Raw genomic sequence first — 21,377 nt, forward strand, 5'->3', positions numbered from 1 at the left:
CGATGTTAATGTATCATATTGCTTTATATGTGATAAGTTTAAAATGATATACATGACATATGAATGAATAACTGAAACCATAGTGAAGGTATACATTGAAGAAAAACACATCACATTGTTAAGAAAAAGGATGTCTAAACTGTGTATAGACATGGGCTAATAAGCGATGTGTAATGCAACTACCTTTCTCATCGCATGCAAAGACATCACTTGGTTTTTAAATAGACATCTGCTAATAAGTGATGTCTATTGACAAATTTCTAGTAGTGCTTCTTAGATTAAACTGAGTGGTTGGTAACATGGTGTCAGTATTTATGAGATACCTTTCAAGAATCCTGATCATTTCATCATCTTCAATTTTCTTGATCTTTTTATACTTCACGTCAGATTGAATAGTCATGATCAGTCTCATGTTCCCTCTCACACAATTGTTGGGCACATTTAGGATGTTGTTTTTCTTGGTCTGTGGGCATATGTAGGACACTCCTCTGCTTGGATATAGATAGGCTTCAGGAAAAGCTGCTATTTGTGCATTTTTGAGTTCATTGAGAAGCTGAGTGTCCTCTGTGATGACCCTATGAACCTTGTCAATCATCACATCCAGCTCAGATGCCCTTAGAGTTCTGAGATTTGAGATAGAGACTTGAAGGCATCTGTCTACACCACCATCATTGATATTGATCACAATCCTCTTTTGTAGATAATTTTCAACATTCACCACTACTGCCCTGACTTGATTGATAGTTCTAGCCAATGCTCTTTTGTATGTGATGAAGTTATTTTGAAGAGACAATCTCAAGACTGCAAGAAGTTTACTGAATTCTTGATCTTGATTTGGTCCTTCTGCAGCCTTGATAAGTCTTTCTTTGCCAACATCAACTTGGGCACTTGAAGAGCCTTGGAAAACCTGAACAGGCTCTTCGAATTTAGCTTGAGTATCCCTGGATTGTTGAATCCTAGCCTCAATCTCCCTCTCAGTCTTGGTGACAGGCATGAGTAGGGGAGATGGTTGTTCAAGCCTTATGTCTTCAGGTAGTGAGGGCAGTGGAATGTTGAGTTTGCCCATGATGGCTCCCAAAGCAATAGAGTTCTGCCTTTGGAGATGCTTGTGAGAGTCCACCAATGTATTAATGTCAGATTGTTGACTTTTGACCAAAGTAGTCAAAGCTTGAACTTGAGTAGTGAGAAATGCATTAGAGGTTTCTAGAGAAGCCACTTGTGTCTTGAGAGCTTGAAAGTCTTGGGAAGAAGAGTGTGAAGTAGAGACAGTAGTAGATGGTCCAAGTGAAACTTGCACTTGTTGCTGAATTTCATCCATAACTAAAGGAGAAGGAGTGTATCTTGCAATATGCATTTGATCCAGCTTCCACCTTGTGTCATTTGAGTTGATGATGTGATCTTGAACCACCTTGTGCAAATCTACAAAGGAGTCTTTTAGTTGTGTAACACTCCTGTCAATCCTACTGAGATCATACCTTGACATCTGTTTTGAAAAAAATTTGAATTGATTTTTAATCTTAGTATGAGAGGGATAATTTGATCCATCTTTTCCCTTACCATCCTCATAATCTTGTCTTGATTTCCATTCTATGTGATTTGAAGAGATTTTCCAAAATTATGGAAAGCCTTAATTTGAGCTTTGTAGACATCATTGATGGCATCATACACCTCTCGGGGAGTTAAAGATCTAGCATTGCTGCCCAGAATGGTAATGTACTCCTCCCTGAACTTGGCTATCACAACATCCATTTCAATGGTGAATTCCTTATCCAGCCATGCATCACAGTTAGCATCTGGACCAGCTTCATCAACAATTTTAGCTTGGTTCTCTTCAACATCAGCCTGGTAGGTGAGCATGTTAGCTTGGTAGTCCTGGTTGGACATGTTGGATGTGAGTAGCTGTTGTGATATCTGTGCAAGGCCTCCAAGTTGATCAACTCTAATATCTTCAATGGTGGAAGGTTGATGTGTGGTTTCTTGAAGCCACTAGGAGATTAAGTGTTGTTGAGGTTGTGAGGTTGAGGGTTGATCAGAACTATCTATGACAGAAGTCACAATTTTACTCACAGATTGCTCTGTGATTATGACAAGTTATTGTTCCTCACATGTAGTGGGAACCTCCAATTGAATTGGAGGGGATTTTACTGTGTTACTGTCATGTGCACCAGTCTCAAACCCTTGTGCTTCTTGCAAAGCACTGTCATATAAATGTGATAAACTTGCCTCTCCCATAGCAGGGTCATTGGAAATTGTACTCCTAGAATCAACTACTAATACAATTTCTGTTAGGGTTTTGAGGGGAGTTGTTCCTTGTACATGAACCTCCAATTGAATTGGAGAGGATTTAGATAGCTCCCCCTCAGGAGTACTACCCTCAAACCTAACAGCCTATGAAGGATGAATTGCACATGAAGGTGCATTTGTGACATCCATGGGGTCTTCAGTAAAAAATGATGAATCCCTCATGGTTTTGATGGTGTTATCAAGGTCTACCCCAACTAGTAGCCTCTCATCATCTGATTGGAGTTTCTGGGTGGTGAACAAGGTTACTTGAACCAAGTCACTTGATTTAGCTTGCACTTGAGAAATGGATTCAAGTGCTGTAGGTAAAGAAGAAATTATGAGATTAGAAGTTGTTGCTCAGAAGTGAGTGTTGGCAACTCTCCCTGAATGGATGAGGGAGCTTCAATAGATGTGCCCTCACTTTGTGTGACATCCTTATTTCTTCTACCATACACTTGGATTTGATCAAGTGCAGGATGTGCAGACTCTATACAGGATGCATTGGGGTGAATGCTCTTTTCAATAGACACACCATATTGAGAGGATGTATCTAGAGTCTGTTTAATCCCCATATTTATAACTGCATCCTTTTGGGAGGACACAGAGGTAGTTTGAGTGGTCAGCTCAGATTTCTTACTCTTCTTTGTTCTCTTGACCAAGGGTGACTCAGCTTCTGTTTGGTCCTCACCACTCTCAGTTAAAACAGTTAAGGTGATCTCTTTTCTTTTCTTTTTACTCAACTCATCCTTTTGGGAAGATGAGGTGGTTGGTTTCCTAGCCGCTATTGGTTGGTTTGAAGAAGTGGTTTCATCTTGGTAAGGTCCCTGTGGGTGTTCCTGTGTTTGTACTTCCACAGGTTCAGGAACCATAGTTGTGCTAGATTGTGCATTGGATCTCATGTCAGGCATTGGGTAAGGGTAAGTCCTAAATCTCTCCATCATAAATGGAGTGATTTCTAGACTCACATTTACCTTATTCTTTGTAGTAAGTGAACCAAATATTATTTTGGACACATGCTTACAATTACCTAATTTGGTATTATCTATACCATTCAACAAATGTCTATCAGTTACTTTATAATTTATAGTAGACATAATTAATCTAGGAAAGAAAATTTCCTTACCTCTAGCAGATTGGGGCATGGTCATCCTGGTTGCAAGTTCTTCCAGGATCAGTAGACCAACATTCAAGTGTCTGTTGTGGGCTATTGAGTACACCGGTTTCTGCACCACACTTGAAATGTTGTCATACCCTGTCTTTCTGCATGTGAAGGCCCTCACTACAAAATCAAACACAAAGGACCATTCTTTCCTTAAGTTTGTCCTGTTCAAGCTTGACAAGTTGATTCTCCCACCATAGTTGATGAAGTCCATAAACTCAGTCAATTCATCCAGAGTTGGCACCTCCACTAAGTTTGTAGTTGGAAGATCCAAGGCTATGTTCACATCTTGCTCATTAAACTCTATCTGTTGGCATCCAACTGAGCAAGGTACCACCAGAGATACTGAGTTGTCATTCATAACAGTCCTTACCGCAGTTGTTGTCCAAAACTCATGTAGAACATCCAAGTACAACACTGGGTTAGCAGTTAAAGCTCCTGCAAGGTAGGATTCAGACAAGAATTTTACAAACCCCTTGAAACTTTCAAGGGCTTGGTTGTGCATCAGTAAAAGCTAGGTAGTTTGTTCCTTTCTCTGGGATAGCTGCTCTAACAATATTGAGTGCCATTGTTGTTTAGTAAGAGTGAATGGGTAAGAAAATTTAGTGAGAAAGGAGTGAAAACGAGAGAGAAATCGGTTTTGGATTGAAAAGCTAGGTCACTTGAGATCTCGAAAGTTGTAAGTATGTACATGTATCGAGATGTCTGGGTATTTATAGTAAAAGCAAATGACTTGTCGAGAAGTCAAAAATAAACGTTTGGAGTATACTTATCGAGAAGTCAATTTAAGAAGTGAAAAACATATCGATAAGTAATTTTATTAATTCTTGTAGAGAACTAAAAATTAACTTATCAAGATGTCAAATAAATACCCAGTTTGTCCAGAATGGACTGAATTAATTCCAACTTTTATTTGAATAAATCAAAATAAAATTAGAATAAATTTGCCAAAAGTATTTTACCAAAATAATTCATTAAATTAAATTATTTCACTACTGAGTTATTGATAAGTCTAAAAATTATACTTGTAGAGAACTCTATGAGTTAACACTGCTAGAGAACTCTACAAGGACTTATCGATAAGTCATAAGAAAGCTTATCGAGAAGTCACTCGAGAAGTCAGTAAATTGAATTATCGAGAACTCACTCGAGAAGTCTTCAAATGACTTGTCGATATGTTAGTTAGACTTATCGAGAACTCAGTTCTTTATATACTTTTGATCATATTTAATTCTGCCTTGTGTTAATTTTACATATTAAAGATGTAAATTAACAACTGAGCAGTTTAATTAGTATTTGAAATATTCCAAGTTAAATTTTAAATTTTGAAAAATACATATGTAGAGATTTATGATATATTTATAATTCATATTTCAGTTAATTTCCAATTAAATCGAATAAATGTTAATTTATTAGAAATTAATTTGTTGCAAAACATTTACTGAGTTCTTGCCTTAGGATGAAGAATTAAGCATTCCAATTTTACCTACAAGTCTAGTGAAAGTAGCTTCATCAAAAGGTTTAGTAAAAATGTCAGCTAATTATTTTTCTGTTGGAACAAAAATAAGCTCAGTGGTACCATTTATAGCATGTTCTCTAATAAAATGGTACCTTACATCAATGTGCTTTGTTCTAGAATGATTAACTGGATTAGCCACTATAGATATAGCACTAGTATTGTCACACATGATAGGAATTTTGTGTAACACTAGGCCATAATCCATTAGCTTATTTCTGATCCAAAGCACTTGAGCACAACAACTTCCTGCAGCTATGTATTCAGCCTCTACTATATAAGTTGATGCAGATTGTTATTTCTTGCTTTACCAGGATACAAGTCTTTGTCCTAGAAATTGACAGCTTCCACTAGTACTCTTTCTGTCAATCCTGCATCCAGCAAAATCTGCATCTGTGTAACCAACAGCTTCAAAACCAGTTCCCTTAGGATACCACAATCCCAATTTTGGAGTCCCCTTCAAGTATCTGAAAATCTTCTTCACAACCATCAAATGTGATTCTTTTGGATTGGCTTGAAATCTTGCACACAAACATGTAGCAAACATGATGTCGGGTCTACTTGCAGTTAAATAAAGCAATGATTCGATCATCCCTCTATAGCTTGAAATATCTACATTTTTGCCCTTTTTATCTTCATCCAACTTTATTGCAGTAGATATAGATGTAGATGCAGGTAAACAATCAACAATGCCAAACTTCTTCAATAAATCTTTAAAATATTTAGTTTGGCCGATGAAAATTCCATCACTTCCTTGACTGACTTGAAGTCCAAAAAAATAACTTAATTCCCCATTATACTCATTTCATATTCACTCTACATAATCCTGGAGAATCTTTGGCAAAGCTTTTCATTTGTAGAACCAAAAATGATATCATCCACTTAGATCTGAACTAGGATCATAACTTCAACATGTTTCTTGTAGAAGAGAGTCTTGTCTATACTACCTCTAGTAAAACCATGTTTAAGTAGGAATTCTGACAATGTATAATACCAAGCTCTAGGTGCCTGCTTTAGTCCATATAGAGCCTTTAGTAACTTATACACAAAATCTGGAAATTCTGGATCTTCAAAGCCAGGTGGTTGTTGCACGTAAACCTCTTCTTCTAGCTCACCATTTAGGAATGCACTCTTGACATCCATTTGATACACTTTGAAATTTGAATATGCAGCAAATGCTAGAAAAATCCTTATTGCTTCATGTCTTGCAACTGGAGCAAAAGTTTCATCATAATCAATTTCTACTTCCTGTGAGTAGCCTTTAGCAACCAACTTTACCTTGTTTCTGGTAACTATACCATTTTCATCCATCTTGTTCCTGAAAATCCATTTTGTTCCAATTATACTTCTGTTCTTTGGTGCAGGAACTAACTCCCAAACTTTGTTCCTTTCAAACTGATTCAGCTCTTCCTGCATTTGTATGCATGTAGGCACTCATTAGAGCTTCTTCAGTTTTCTTAGGCTCTACTTGAGACAAAAAGCATGCATGTAGGCACTCATTAGCAGTTGCACTTCTAGTTCTCACACCAGCAGTAGGATCACCAATAATTGCTTCTCTAGTGTGACTTCTATCCCACTTCCTTGTGTGAATTTGTTGACTTGAGCCTTCATCATTTTCTTCATCATTGGTATGGCTTGTAGATCCTTCTTCTCTTTCTCCCCCTAAGTTTGTGCTTTCAAATTCAGGTGTTTGAGATGAGCTTCCATTCCCATGATTTTCTGTTCAGTAGTCTCTTCATTCATCATTTATTGTGCATTAACTTCATCTTCTTCATCAAAATCACTATCAATATTGAGATTTTCAAATGTAAGGGCTTCAACTTCATGATCATCAAGGCATTCCAAACCTGGACATTTGTCATCATCAAAAGTCACATATGTGCTTTCCATAATCTTCTTTTGATCAATTATATGGACCTTGTAAGCAGTTCTTTCTAATGAATATCCCAGAAAAATTACTTCAGAAACCTTTGAGTCAAATTTTCCCATATATTTATAGTTGTCTTTTAAAATGTAACACTTGCTACCAAACACATGAAGATGCTTTAAAATAGGATTTCTCTTAGACATGATTGAGTAAAGTAATTTTCCATGAACCTTGTTAATAAGATATCTGTTTTGAGTATAGCATGCAGTGTTATTAGCTTCCTCCCAGAAACTTGTTGGCAACTTGGCATCTTGTAGCATTGTTCTAGCAGCTTCAACTAATGTTCTGTTCTTTCTTTTAACTACTCCATTTTGTTGAGGTGTTCTAGCAGCTGAAAATTCTTGAACAACGCCTTTGCTTTTGCAAAATTCACTAAATGTTGCATTTCTGAATTTTGTTCCATTATCACTTCTCAATCTCTTTACACAATTATGATCTTCAGCCTGTTTTTCTATCTTCTTGATGTGCTCAATTATGATGTGTGGTGTTTCATCTTTAGAGTGCATGAATTCTACCCAAGTGTATCTTGAGAAATCATCCACCATCACACGTGCATAATTGTTTCTTGAAATAGATAGGACATTTACTGGCCCAAACAAGTCCATGTGAATAAGTTGCAATGGTGCACTTATGGAATTCACAGTTTTTGACTTGTGACTTGATCTTTTCATTTTTCCTTTCTGACAAGCTTCACAGACTTCAACTTGAGCAAACTTCAGATTAGGCATGTCTCTTACCAACTCCTTTTTGACCAAGGTATTGATTCCCTTGAAATTCAAGTGAAACAACTTCTTATGCCATAGCTTGCTTTGTTCTTCTGATGCCTTGGTGTAGAAGCAACAAATTTTATCCTTATTTATTGAGTCCAAGTCTGCAACAAATAAGCTTCCTTTCCTTGCTCCTTTCAGAGCAACCTCACCGATTTTCTTGTCGATAAAAGTGCATTCTTCTTTGTTGAATAAAACTTCAAAGCCTTTGTCTGCAAACTGGCTAACATTGAGAAGATTCACTTCAAGACCAACTACTAGTGCTACATCATCAATGATAACATTTCTAGAAACAATCTTGCCATATCTCATTGTGAATCCTTTGTTGTTGTCTCCAAAGGTCACCAAAGGGCCAGCCTTCTCCTCAAACTGTGAAAGTAGGGCCTTATAATGTGTCATATGTCTGGAACATCCACTGTCTATGATCCATATGACCTTCTTTATTTTGCCCTACAAACAAAGAGTTTTAAGTGTGTTTAGCAACCCAAGCAGTGTTGGGCACTTTCTTCTTGTTAACTGATTTAGCAAAAGTAGAATGAGTAGTTTCAGATAAAATAGAATTCATTAACTGCTGTGCATTTTCCTTATCTGTTGCAGACCCAATTTTTATTTCTTTGAGGTCTACTCTCAGTTTGTGGCAATTTCTCATCACTTTCAAGTTGTAAGGGATGTAATCAAACTTGTCACAGAATAAGTAGGGATATTTTGCATCTGCTTCATTATATTTGCAGGCTCCTTCAACTGGCTTGCTAACAGCCTTTTTACAAAGGTGAGTTAGGTGATTCACAGAGCCATATTTTTCACATTTCTTTCTTGGAGCATCTGTAAAATAAGCAAAGTTGTTGCTTTTATTTATTCAAATTTTCCCTTTTCTGTTTTTCTTCTTCTTTCTTACATCTCCAGTCATGGTTTCATTGACAGGTGTCTTGGAACTTTGTTTGTCCATGAGCTTCTCTTCAGCTTTGGGATTGAATTGCTTCTTCATTTTTCTTCTCATTATCTTCATCAACAATTTCTTGCTTGATAATCAACTCTTCTTCACTGAAGCTAACTTCACATGCCTTAAACATAGGTGATACAACCTTCTTCAGCATTGGTGGAACATTTTCATTTTCTGTTAATTTTCCTTTATCACCTATATCTTTCTTCTTGCTGTTCAAGGCATCATAATTAAGACCAATAGCAATATTTGTACATGGCTTATTTTTCTCATGGTATTGTCCAACCAACTCAGATGCATTCTTGAAGGACTTCAACTTGACCTCATTCTTTTTCAGCTTCTTCCTTAACACTGCTTCAATTTCACTTGCACACTTGAGCTTATTCTTCAGATATGCATTCTCTTGTCTTACAACTTCAAGCTCTACCAACAACAATTCAGCTTTTTGTTTCTCATTTTCAAGCTTCTCATTTATCTTTGTCAGTGTGCTAACTTCTTCATTAGCAACAACCATACTTGTGTGAATGGGAAACATTTTTGTGCTCATTATCTCTCAAGTTTCCTTATATTGACTCACATTTAAATCAATGGTGGTAAGAGTTTGTACCTTTGATTTAGATGAGGATGATTCTCCTTGCTCCAAGGCCATTAGTGCATAATTTCTAAATTCCTCATCTTCATTATTATCGGAGTCATCCCAACTTTTTCCCTCTACAATATAAGCTTTGCTTTGCTGTTTCTTCAGAAGAGCTTCATACTTTAATTCTGGTTCAAGATAAGCTTTATCATTCTTTGCTTTCTTAGGTTTCCTGTATTTTGTAGCAAAATGCCCTAGTTCATCATAATTGAAGCACCTTATCTTTGATTTATCAACAGATACAATTTTGTAACCATTTTTGCTATCAGATGTGTACTTCCCTTTTCCTTTCCAGCTGATCTCTTTGTAAAAAGATTGTCCTTTACCCTTGAAGAATCTTGGCTTCTTTACTCTAATGTTAGAGAACTTTCTTTCCAGATAGGCCATTCACTGATCAAGCTCATCAAGTTCATCTAGGGTGTAGAACTCATCTTCTTCCAATTCCAGAATGACTTGTTCCTGTGAATCATTATTTCTTTGCTCACTTGTTGAGACAACTGGAATCTGGGATCTTGGCTCATCATTTGAGGCCTGGCTTTCATTGACAATCAGAGCACTTGAACCATCTACAACATGCCCTTGACCAGCTCTTAATGATTTCCTTTAAATCATTTCTAATTCACATATTTTTAAGATTTCATAAAGAACTTCCCATGTTATCCTGCTTAGATCTCTCCCTTCTCTGATTGCTGAAATTTTATGTTCCAAATGGTCAGAAAGTGTGAGCATAAACTTCAAGTTCACCTCTTCAGCTATATAATATTTATCATGAAGCTGTAAGTCATTTATCAGCTTGTTAAACCTTTCAAACACATCAGTGATACTTTCTTTTGGCTTAACCATGAAACCCTCATACTGTGAGATCAATATCCTTCTTTGATTTGACCTAACTTCCTCAGTTCCTTCACAGAGTATTTTAATCTTTTCCCAGATCTATTTGGCAGTGTCACAGTTGACAATGTTGTTGTACATTACATTGTCAAGTGACTCTATCAATATCAGCTGCAAGCCACTATCCAGGGATACTTTTTCTTTCTCAGGCTCAATGTACTCAAAGGATCTTATGGAGAATAATGAGCTGGAATGACCATATCACCATCTGTAGATTCCTCAACTCTAACCATAGGAGTGAAGGGCCCATTTTTGAGGATCTGAATATATAGTGGATTGGCCATCCTGATAAACAACAACATTTTCTTTTTCCAAAGAGTGTAGTTAGCTTTGTCAAAAGTAGGAATTTTGAATCTGTTTACTTTCAAATTTTGCTCTGATACCACTTGTTAGGTAATAAATCACACAGAGGGGGGTGAATGTGTTTTTGTGTTTTTATGCCTTTTTTGAATCTTTTATGATTGTGAACAAAGTAAATCAAATCTTGTAGTAAGATGTGTTAACACAGAAATTAAACATGCAACAATGAATAACACAGATCTTTCAAAACTCACTTAATTTTATATTAAAATTAAGAATGTTTTGCTACAAAATTTCTAGGCCCTTTGTTGATAAATAACTTAGCTTCTTCCTTGAGAGAATACAATAATTTTCTGATCTAATTTGTTACAACTAACAAAGGACCAGTGTTAACTTTATATGATAGTTAACCACTGGTTTACACAGTGTACAATAAGAGATGCTATTCACTTTAGTAAATTGCCACTAATCATTCTATTTTAGGAAATGTATATCTTCCATTTTTGGCTTAGCAAATCTTTGCATACTGAGTTAACTTTGATCCTCCTTTTTCAGTTAATCTTTACCCTTGATCTTGCACACTCTTGAAGCTGCTTTTTATAGATTTGTCAATCAAACTGGTTGGATTGTTTGTTGATTGTTAATCTTGGATATTGAACTGGTCTGCAATTTGTACTTTGAGATTTTACCTCGAGATCTCCAGTTAGGCATATAGAGATCCTGAAATCTCGATAAGTATATTGACTTATCGAGATCTCTAATACTCCATAGTAAATTTGACTTGTAGAGGTCTCTGAGTTCTCTATAAGAGAATTTAGCTTGTCGAGATCTCTCATCTTCATATCTTCACTTTGACTTATCGACATCTCTGAGTTCTCTAGTGACTTGTTGACTTGTCGATAACTCAGAGTTCTTTAGTGAAATTTGACGTGTCGATAACTCAGAGTTCTCTAGTAATTTTGACTTGTCGATATCTCTGAGTTCTCTTGTGAAATTTGACTTGTCGATATCTCTGAGTTCTCTAGTGAAATTTGACTTGTCGATAACTCAGAGTTCTCTAGTAAACTTTGACTTGTCGATATCTCCAATCTCCATGTCTTCAATTTGGCTTGTCGATATCTCTGAGTTCTCTAGTAGCTTTCCTGAGTTCTCTATAAGTCATTCTGGAGTTCTCGAATGACTTCTCTATAACACTAAATCTGTGACTTGTAGAGATCCTGACTTAGAACATTTTTCTCAAAACAGATTTATTCAACTCCAAGCTTCTTCATAATTCTTCTGAGGCATGATCTTCTTGATCTTCTTCCAGATAGAATTCTTAGGCTTGATACTGTTTACAGAAAAAGACTCCAGTCTGATCTTTGAGATTTTTATATACTTTAAATGTTACAAATACAAAATGCAAACTAAGATTACAATACAACTTACTTAGGATTGTCAATTTGACTTAGTCTTGTTAAAGTATAGGCATGTCTTGCACAACAAGGAGAACCTCTTATAAATTCACCATCATTGAATAAAATTTTAAACCTAATTTTTTTAAAGTGAAATATTAATAAATAAATTGATTTAGTATATTTTCGGAGTTTTTACAAAGTTTGTGACATCTCATGTCAAATTTTGAATAAATTTAAATATTGTGTCAAGTTCGAGATGTAATAATGAAAATCAGTCAGTTAGTAATTTTGATATATAATATTAATTGACTTGATCATATAAATATCTCAAAAATATTAATTTTTATTAATATAAGATATTATAAAATATATCCTTGTTTATAAAATTTTCTATTCGAACTTGTAATTTAAATTAAACATAGGTAGTGACGTAGTATTTATGGGCATGTCATTTAGTCAAATTTCGAGTATTTTTTGAAAAATGGGTCAGGTTACAATTCTGAATTCGAAATAAATCGAAATACGCTAATTATAACTTATCTAAATGTGTAGTACACAAATATATTATTTATATAAGTGTATCTCTTTTCAACATATAAAAAATTTAATTATATGTACAATTTATTTTTTATTAAAAAATATATTAAAAATATGTGAGACATACTTTTCAAATTATTTTTTTTAATAAATAAGGGAATGATCCGTTTATGTACTATGCTTAACTTTATATCTCAAATTTAATTGTTCAAACTAACTCTACAAATATTTTAGTAATCACAAAACTTTTCTTTGTTGGTAAGACTTTTTATTCTAACTCGTAATTTAAATTAAACATAGGTAGTGACGTGGTATTTACGGGTATGTCATTTAGTCAGATTTCGAGTATTTTTTGAAGAATGAGTCAAGTTCTAATTTTGAATTCGAAATAAATTGAAATATGCTAATTATAACTTATCTAAATATGTAGTACACATATGTATTATTCATATAAGTGTATCTCTTTTCAATATATAAAAAATTAATTATATATAGAATTTATTATTTATTAAAAATATATATTAAAAATGTATGAGACATACTTTTCAAATTTAAATAATTTTAATAAATAAGGGAATGGTCCGTTTATGTACTATGATTAACTTTAGGGTAAAATGGCTATTTGGTCACTGTAGTCACTAGTAACTTGCAAGTGAGTCACCAAGTTAAAAAAACTCTCAATCGCATCATGAACTTGTAATTAACTTGCAATCATATCACAGAAGTTCAGAATACTTGCACCGTCGTTAAAAATGTGTTGACTTTTAACGGAGACCGTTAAATTGTGTAACATCATCTTTAAATTTTCAAATTCATCATTGAACTATGTCTTAATTTTCGATTTAGTCACTTACTGGGAAAAAAATTGAATATTGAAATATAAAAAATGAATTTTTTCAAATTCATCACTAATATCAATTATAACTATTAGAAAAATTGAATTTAGAAATAAGATATTTTAAATGTTTTATCAATTTGAAATTTATTTATATTTTAATTACACAGAAAACATCAACACTATTAATGGAGGAAACAAAATTATTGGGAAAAATATGTTATTTAAATATTTGTTCACTTGTATCGATTATAAGTATATGGATTGAAATGGTATAGGCGAATTTAAATTTAATTAAAGGGTAACATTTTAGAAAAAACTAAAAAATTTAAGTATAGATTAAATGATTATGCAAATTTAAATTTAATTAAAGTGTAATGCAACTATTCATAGAAAAATTAATTAAACTGAAAATTGTGAAATTTTTCTAAGTATATGAAATAAATGAGTTTCTGTTTTAAACTTAGGGAATTTGTATAATATATCCCATATTAATAGGTTACTTTATAAATGTGTCACGCATCTTAGTTAGCAATTATAAATATGTCACACAGTTAAATTTTAACTCTTATATAACTAATATATATATATATAATTAATCAATATACATATTTTTTGTCTACTTGAATGGACTAAAATGTCCCCAATAATATACATATATATGATTAAGTTAAAAATGTCAAAAAAAATTGAAAATGGGATATGTTTATAAATTATATTATAAATGGGATAAATTTGTAAATGAGTTTTTAAAATGGGACTTAATAATAAAAAAACCTTAAATTTAATATATTTTAAAACCAAATTTAGTTGATAAACTAATTGAAAATTGAGATAAATTTAATGATATAATTGAAAATTGAGATAAAGTTAATGACCTAATTGAAAATTAAGATGAACTTGAGAGTATGCCACATCATTTTTCCGTTAGGGAATTTAACGGAACTAACATCGATGATGAATTTGTAAGTTTAAAAATACTTCATGATTTGACTGAAAGCTTTTTTAACTTGGTGACTCAGTTACAAGTTACTACTGACTACAGTGACCAAATAGCCATTTTACCCATTAACTTTATATCTCAAATTCAATTGTTCAAACTAACTCTACAATTATTTTAGTAATCACAAAACTTTTCTTTGTTGGTAAGATTTTCTAGTCGAACTCGTAATTTAAATTAAACATAGGTAGTGACGTGATATTTACGGGCATGTCATTTAGTCAAATTTCGAGTATTTTTTGAAAAATGGGTCAAATTCTAATTTTAAATTTGAAATAAATCGAAATACGCTGATTATAACTTATCTAAATATGTAGTACACATATATATATTATTTATATAAGTGTATCTCTTTTCAACATATAAAAATAATAATTTTATGTACAATTTATTTTTTATTAAAAAATATATATTAAAAATGTATGAGACATATTTTTCAAATTAAAAATTGTTTAATAAATAAGAGAATGATCCATTTATGTACTATGCTTAACTTTATATCTCAAATTCAATTATTCAAACTAACTCTACAAATATTTTAGTAATTATATTTAAATATAAATAAATTGTCGCTATTTACGACACTCACATATTATATGTATGATAAAAAAACTTAAGTAACAACGTGGTGTAGTGGTAAGGTGATGTGCTTGTGAATGTAAAGACTCGGGTTCAGTTTCTCCCAACATAATCTTTTATATGAATTTAAAGTACATTTGTAAATTAGTCATTTCAATGAGACTTTTTAATCTCATGAATATTATCACCATGTTCTCTTATTATATAGAAGATATATAGAACGGTTTGGGTTGGGTTGGGTTGGGTTGGATGAGGGATAAAATTTGTTAAAACCTGACCCGACTCAATATATTCGGGATTTTAAAAAATGAAATCAATTGAACTTCAGTTTTGAATAGGTCGGCATGTTCGGCAAAAACGAGGGACGGATTGGGTCGGCTTAGCGGGTTGGTCGGATTTTTGTTCACCCATATATGGAGTATTCGTTATTATATCAGTCAGCTAAAATATGAGATGTCATGCACCCCTGTAGTACGTATATTATATATTATACATATATTCAGTAGAGCAAATGTATATGTGATTATGTTCAAGTATCTTACCTTTTTATATATTTTCACAGATTCTGGAATACGTCGTCCGAGATCCCTTATCATGTAGGTATTTGGGCACTGATCCCGAAACAAGTATTAATAGATCAAAATATCATTTTGGACTGAAAAATGGTCTAAAATATCACTCCTGAAAATTATGACCCTAAATGTCACTTCATTACGTTATATCATGCACTGTTTGGAAAATAATCGAAAATCCTACACGATGTTGCATTTTGCTTCTTTTTTTAAAAAAAAAATTGTTGCATCATGCAACCTTATGATCATTTTTATTTTTTTTCTTTAGTTTGAGCTTGTTTTGTTGAAATTGTTTAGATGTCCGGAAACATCACTTAATATTACGTTTTTTATATTTCTTTTATATTTAATATTTTTAAAATTTAAATGTATATCACAATTTAATTTTTTTAATATTTTAGAGTTCAACAATCCCCTTTTGGGTTTTAGAAATATTAAAAAAAATTATACTGATTTAGAGTTTTGGGTAACATTTCACAGTGTATCAATTTCCGTTTGGAATTTAGAAATATTTTTATTTGAATTTAAAATTATGTATAAAATGTTAGATGAAATAGTATTTTGGGCCAAAATGTTATATGATGTAGTGTTTCGAAATAGGAATAATAATGCACCATATTAGTGGTTCTAAAAATTACTGATTTTATTAATTAGTCAGTACCTATTTTTTAATTTAATATATAAAATTTAATAAATTTAATATTATTATATTTTTTAAAAATATATCTAACTAAAATTCTGATTAATCATTCCAATTACTCACCGATAATTCGACTAATGTATCTCTGCCACACCGAATAATCATGTATATGATAGTGAAACCCCACTGAAACCCGGTACGTACATGTTATTGATTATTCGAGAAATGGATCAAAATATCATTTTGGATTGAAAAATGATCTAAAATATCACTTCTGAAAATTATGACCCTAAATGTCACTTCATTACGTTATATCATGCAGCGTTTGTGTTGTGTGTAAGAAATTAGGGTGTATTTAATGCTAGGGTTCGTGAGCTTCGAGGCACGATTTGACTACTCTTGTGCTTCGTGACTCAATCTTCCTTCACAAGATGTCTACGTACCTTGCTGTTTGCCAAGGAACAAGTCAAAAAACATAGTTCTGATTTGTGGGGTATGACCCCTTATATAGGCATGTGTTGCCTTTGAATTGGATTAGGGTTAGGAGACTTGGTAGACAAGTCTCAGATTTAGAGTGGACTTTAAAGTCCTATAATGTAGGAAATTGATTCCTTGTTTCATGGGGTTTTTTGGAGGTCAATCTCCAAGAAGTTACATCCCTATTTGGATTTCACTTATCAGCTGACTTTACCCATTTTAATTAATTTCGAAATTGATTCATATTCAGGGTTTTGGGGCCTTTAAAATGGGCTAAATTGTCAACCCAATCCGGGCATAATTAATGCGATATTAACTACACAACCAGGGTTTATTTTACTCTATATCATTTACCCCCCCAACATCTGAGAAATCGAATAAGATTTTGCAGGAGTTAAGTTCATTTGTTCCCTTACAGGGTATCGTTTTCAGCGTAAAGTGTGGAGCGACCTACACATTTATAATTATTTGCCTTATACGAGGCTTCATGATATTTTTTGGAATTTCCTTATTAATTTTCTTACCTTATTCCTATTTTTTAGGAATTTTCTGGCATTTTCCAGGATTTTTTCCTTAATTTCTAAAAAATTTCCTTAATTTCTAGGAAATTTCCCCTAATTTCTAGAAACTTTCCCTAATTTTCAGGAAATTGCCCTTAATTTCTAGGATTTTTCTAGAAATTATTTTCTGAAAATACAATTTTCCCCTTCATCTTTTTTTCATCTTTTTTTTTCTTTTTTTTTTAACAATTTCACCCAGGACTCCTTATTCGACCAGGATCCTGGTCGAATTACGCCTCCATAAGCTCTACTCGTGGAGCTTTCGACCAGAATTTTCGGTCAAGATTTTTTTTATGGTTTTCTTTACCAAATTAAGCTCCTATTAATCCTGATCGTGGAGTCCTTGGGGAAGGAAAATTCGACCAGAATCCTGACCGAAATTCAGTCATGATTTTTCTTAGGGTTTTCTTGACCGAATTAAGCTCCCAAATGTCCTGCTCTTGGGTTTTTTCGTTCAGGAATGTTTCGACCAGGATCTTGATCGAAATTCAGTCAGGATTTCCCCTAGACTTGATTGCTGACCAAATTAAGGTCTCAAAAACTCTGATCATCGGTTTTTCGACCTGGGTGTCTTTCGATCAGGAATCCTAACCGAATTTAGGTTAAGATTTAGCCTTTGACCTGATTTTTGACCGAATTAAGGTCCAATATTTCCTGATCTTGAGATTTTCGACCAGGATTTTTCGACCAGAAATCCTGACCGAAATTAGGTCAGGATTTATGTAACTGGAATTCAACATTAAAGATCACACCTAATTGAACTCATTTGTGGCCTTATATGGCTGGCTCATTTGTGGGCCTTATATTGTCCCGTTTTATTTGGGCTTTTCATGCCAAGTTTTGTATCTGAGCCTGTTAAGTTGGGCCCCTAATATTAGGTTCTCCATTGGGCCCCTTTTGTTGAGCTGTTGTCGGGGCTTTTTTCTCCATTCTTCCAGAATATTTTGGAATTTTCCTTATTTTAATTTTTTTTTATCTTTATACTTCTCAAAAAATCCTAGAAACTTCTAGAATTGGGCCCATAATTTTTGAGCTGGGCTTTTGACCGGTTATAACCCGTTGAAATTCCCTTTTACCGGCCCAATGACCGGTTGGGGAGTACTATATATGTGTGGGGGTGAAGTGAGTTTACCTCACACATTTCATTCTTAAATTTCTAAATACTCAACCTCATTTCTCCCTCCCTCATCTTCCCATATCCCTTCACACTTTCGGGTGATCATCCTATTCTCCGGCCTCATTTTCTGGGTTTGTGTTTGAAGATCACTTGAATCTTCATCTTCTTCCTCCAGCTTCCAGTCTCAAGCTTTCTTCTTCTCTCCATCAATGGCTGACAAGAGCACAGAAAGGGCGGCTAAAATTGCCTCAACTTTGAAGAGAGGTAAAGAAATTCATATTCGTTCTTCTTATATGTCTTTGATAGAGATGATCAACTCTAGGGGAGACGAATATCCATCTACAACTCATTTAGATTCTTTTGATTATTGTAACAAATGGTATAATGTAGCTGATATTAACAAGCTTAACACAACTTATAATGTTCGTCCTTTCCTTAGAATAACTCCTGTTGACGGTGGTGATCTACATGCCACTGGAAACCAGATACCCTCTAGGGGTGTATTTAATGCTAGCATTCGTGAGTTTCGAGACTCGATTTGACTACTCTTGTGCTTCGTGACTCGATCTGCCTTCACAAGATGCCTACGTACCTTGCTGTTTGTAAAGGATTAAGTCAAAAAGCGTAGTTCTGATTTGTGGGGTGTGACCCCTTATATAGGCATGTGATGCCTTTGAATTGAATTCGGGTTAAGAGATTTGGTGGTCAAGTCTCAGATTTAGAGTGAAATTTGGAGTCCTATAATGCAGGAAATTGATTCCTTATTCCATGGGGTTTCTTGGAGGTCAATCACCAAGGAGTTACATCCCTATTGGAATTCCACTTATCAGCTGATTTTATCCATATTAATTAATTACGAAAGTTAATTAATATTCAGGGTTTTGAGCCCTTTAAAATGGGCTTTATTGTCAGCCCAATCTGAGCATAATTAATTCGATATTAACTACGCAAATAAGGTTTATTTTACTCCCTATCAGTTTGGAAAACAATCGAAATTGCTATACGGTGGTGCGTTTTGCTTCTTCTTCTTTTTTTAATAAAAAAATAATTGTTGCATCATGCAACCTTATGATCATTTATGTTTTTTTCTTTATTTTGAGCTTGTTTTGGTGAAATTGTTTAGATGCCCGGAAACATCACTTAATATTACATTTTTTTATATTTTTTTATTTAATATTTTTAAAATTTAAAAGTATATCATAATTTAACAATTTTTAATATTTTAAGATTTAACAATCCCCTTTTAGGTTTTAGAAATATTAAAAAAATGTTACACTAATTTAGGGTTTTGGGTAACATTTCACAGTTTTTCAATTCTCGTTTGGAATTTAGAAATAATTTAAAATAATTTTTATTATTTTATATTTTAACAATTTTTTATTTAAATTAAGAAATATATGTAAAATGTTATATGAAATAGTATTTTGGGGTAAAAATGTTATATGATGTAGTGTTTTAATGTCAAAAACTATACCATCTCCGGTTTTGCACCTTAAAAGAAAAAGTAATAAAATAAAGCATAAATGCCATAACGTGAGATGAAGTTATCTTTTGAGTCATTATTTTTAGAAATGACAATTTACCCCATTTTTTTTATCACAAACTGACATTTAGGGCCACACCTGATTGTTACTCCATTCTACGCCAATAAATAGAAAAGTATAAATTTATTGTTTTAAAACCCCCCGTAAATTCTGAAAATGACGTCGAGTGAGATATACATTGATGCAAAATAAATAGATCTGTAAAACAAAGAAATTAAAAAGAAATTAGTATGTGAATTTAATTATATTTTTCAGAATGCATGACTTATGAAAAAGGCCATAAATGAAATACTCCCTCGTCCCTCCCAAATATTTACATTTGGGTGGGGCGCGAAATTTAAGAAAAATGATAAAATAGTGGAGAAAAATTAAAAAAGTGAGTAAAGTAGTGGGGCCGATTAATATTATATATATAAAGTGGATATAGTGGAGAGAAGTAGTGGATGTAGTTATTTTAAAAATTATAAAAATCTTACCATTTTTGGAAAATTTTGAAATGTAAACAATTGGAAGGGAGAAAGTGTAAACAAACTGGAGAGACATATGGAGTATTACGGTAACACAAAAGGCTGAAATAAATTTATTATCCTTGAAGTAGTTGGATAGAAATAGAGAAATGACAAAAACAAAAGATCGCCGTAGAATATTCTAGGTAGAAGACGTGGTAGGGTTACGGGACATTGGTTGGGTGAGAGAAGCCAGCTTCTGTAGATTCAACTTAACCGTATCAGCAAACATACGCGTATCTTCCTCCGTGTTACCCTCGGGAACATCCACAACGTACGATTCCAAAACAACGGTCAAGATTGTCCCTTGACGCTCTATTCCATGCACTGTTGTCACCGACTTATAATTCGTCAACCTATGTTCACCTCCTATTATACTAAACCCGGTGACATGTCGGTCATCATCTAGTATATCCAGCCTTTCTGTACTTGTAGCAGCCGGTAACCCTGAAATAACATGGACATCACGCGTGTCCCCCATTGTCATTGTAAACCCTGGTTTCACACTGCAGTTTTTGATCAAGTGTTTGTATATTTGAGGGTTGTCGAAACGCCGAACCACTGACCACACTGTTTGAGGTGGCGCGTGGATCACTTGGCTTAGTAGGGAAGAACATTGGGAGGGGCTGAGTTGGTAGGTGTGGAACTCGGTTATCGAGGGATGTAAACGGTTCAACTCGTCCAGAGTTAGGCCTGGTGGGACTGTTTCTGTGGTGGCTTTTGAAGGATCATCTCTCTCCATCCCCCTTTTATCAACTATACTTGCAAAGTCTTTGGGTATATATATATATATATGTGATAATCCCAGATCACCCCGGGACCTTCTCCTTGCAGAGTCCGAACTCAAACTCCTTCTAGGCTATGATGATGGCCGTATGCGCTGTAGCTGTAGGGTGGGAACCTACAAAACAGAACCGGAGGGGGGTGCCGTCCCCGCGGCACCTCCGGCGTGAGGATGAGAAAGGGTTTTGAGGAGAAGAAGGGCAAAGTTGGGATTATGCAGATATATTTGTGAGGAGTATGTATGTGCATGTAAATATATGTGAGAGAGGGAGAGAGTGAGTATATCCTTGTCCTGTGTAACCTTACTTCTGTTCTACCTTTTATAGGCCTCCTACTAGGGTTTAGGGGTTTGTCCCTTTTCATCTGGACCGTAGGTTGGCCTTTTGGACTGTAGGGCATCTGGACGCCTG

The 21,377-nt window shown here is 34.0% G+C and overlaps 1 protein-coding gene across 1 annotated transcript; it reads right to left on the reverse strand.

Moving 5' to 3' along the window:
• Positions 1-20,235: 20,235 nt before the first annotated feature.
• LOC141678304 (abscisic acid receptor PYR1) lies at positions 20,236-20,929 on the reverse strand. The gene has a single exon (XM_074484584.1). It carries the CDS (start codon positions 20,924-20,926, stop codon positions 20,327-20,329), a length of 600 nt encoding a protein of 199 aa, XP_074340685.1. The 5' UTR covers positions 20,927-20,929; the 3' UTR covers positions 20,236-20,326.
• Between the last annotated feature and the right edge of the window lie 448 nt (positions 20,930-21,377).

This window comes from Apium graveolens, chromosome 8 (assembly GCF_009905375.1).
Source record: "Apium graveolens cultivar Ventura chromosome 8, ASM990537v1, whole genome shotgun sequence".
In the NCBI taxonomy this organism is placed as follows: Eukaryota; Viridiplantae; Streptophyta; class Magnoliopsida; order Apiales; family Apiaceae; genus Apium; species Apium graveolens.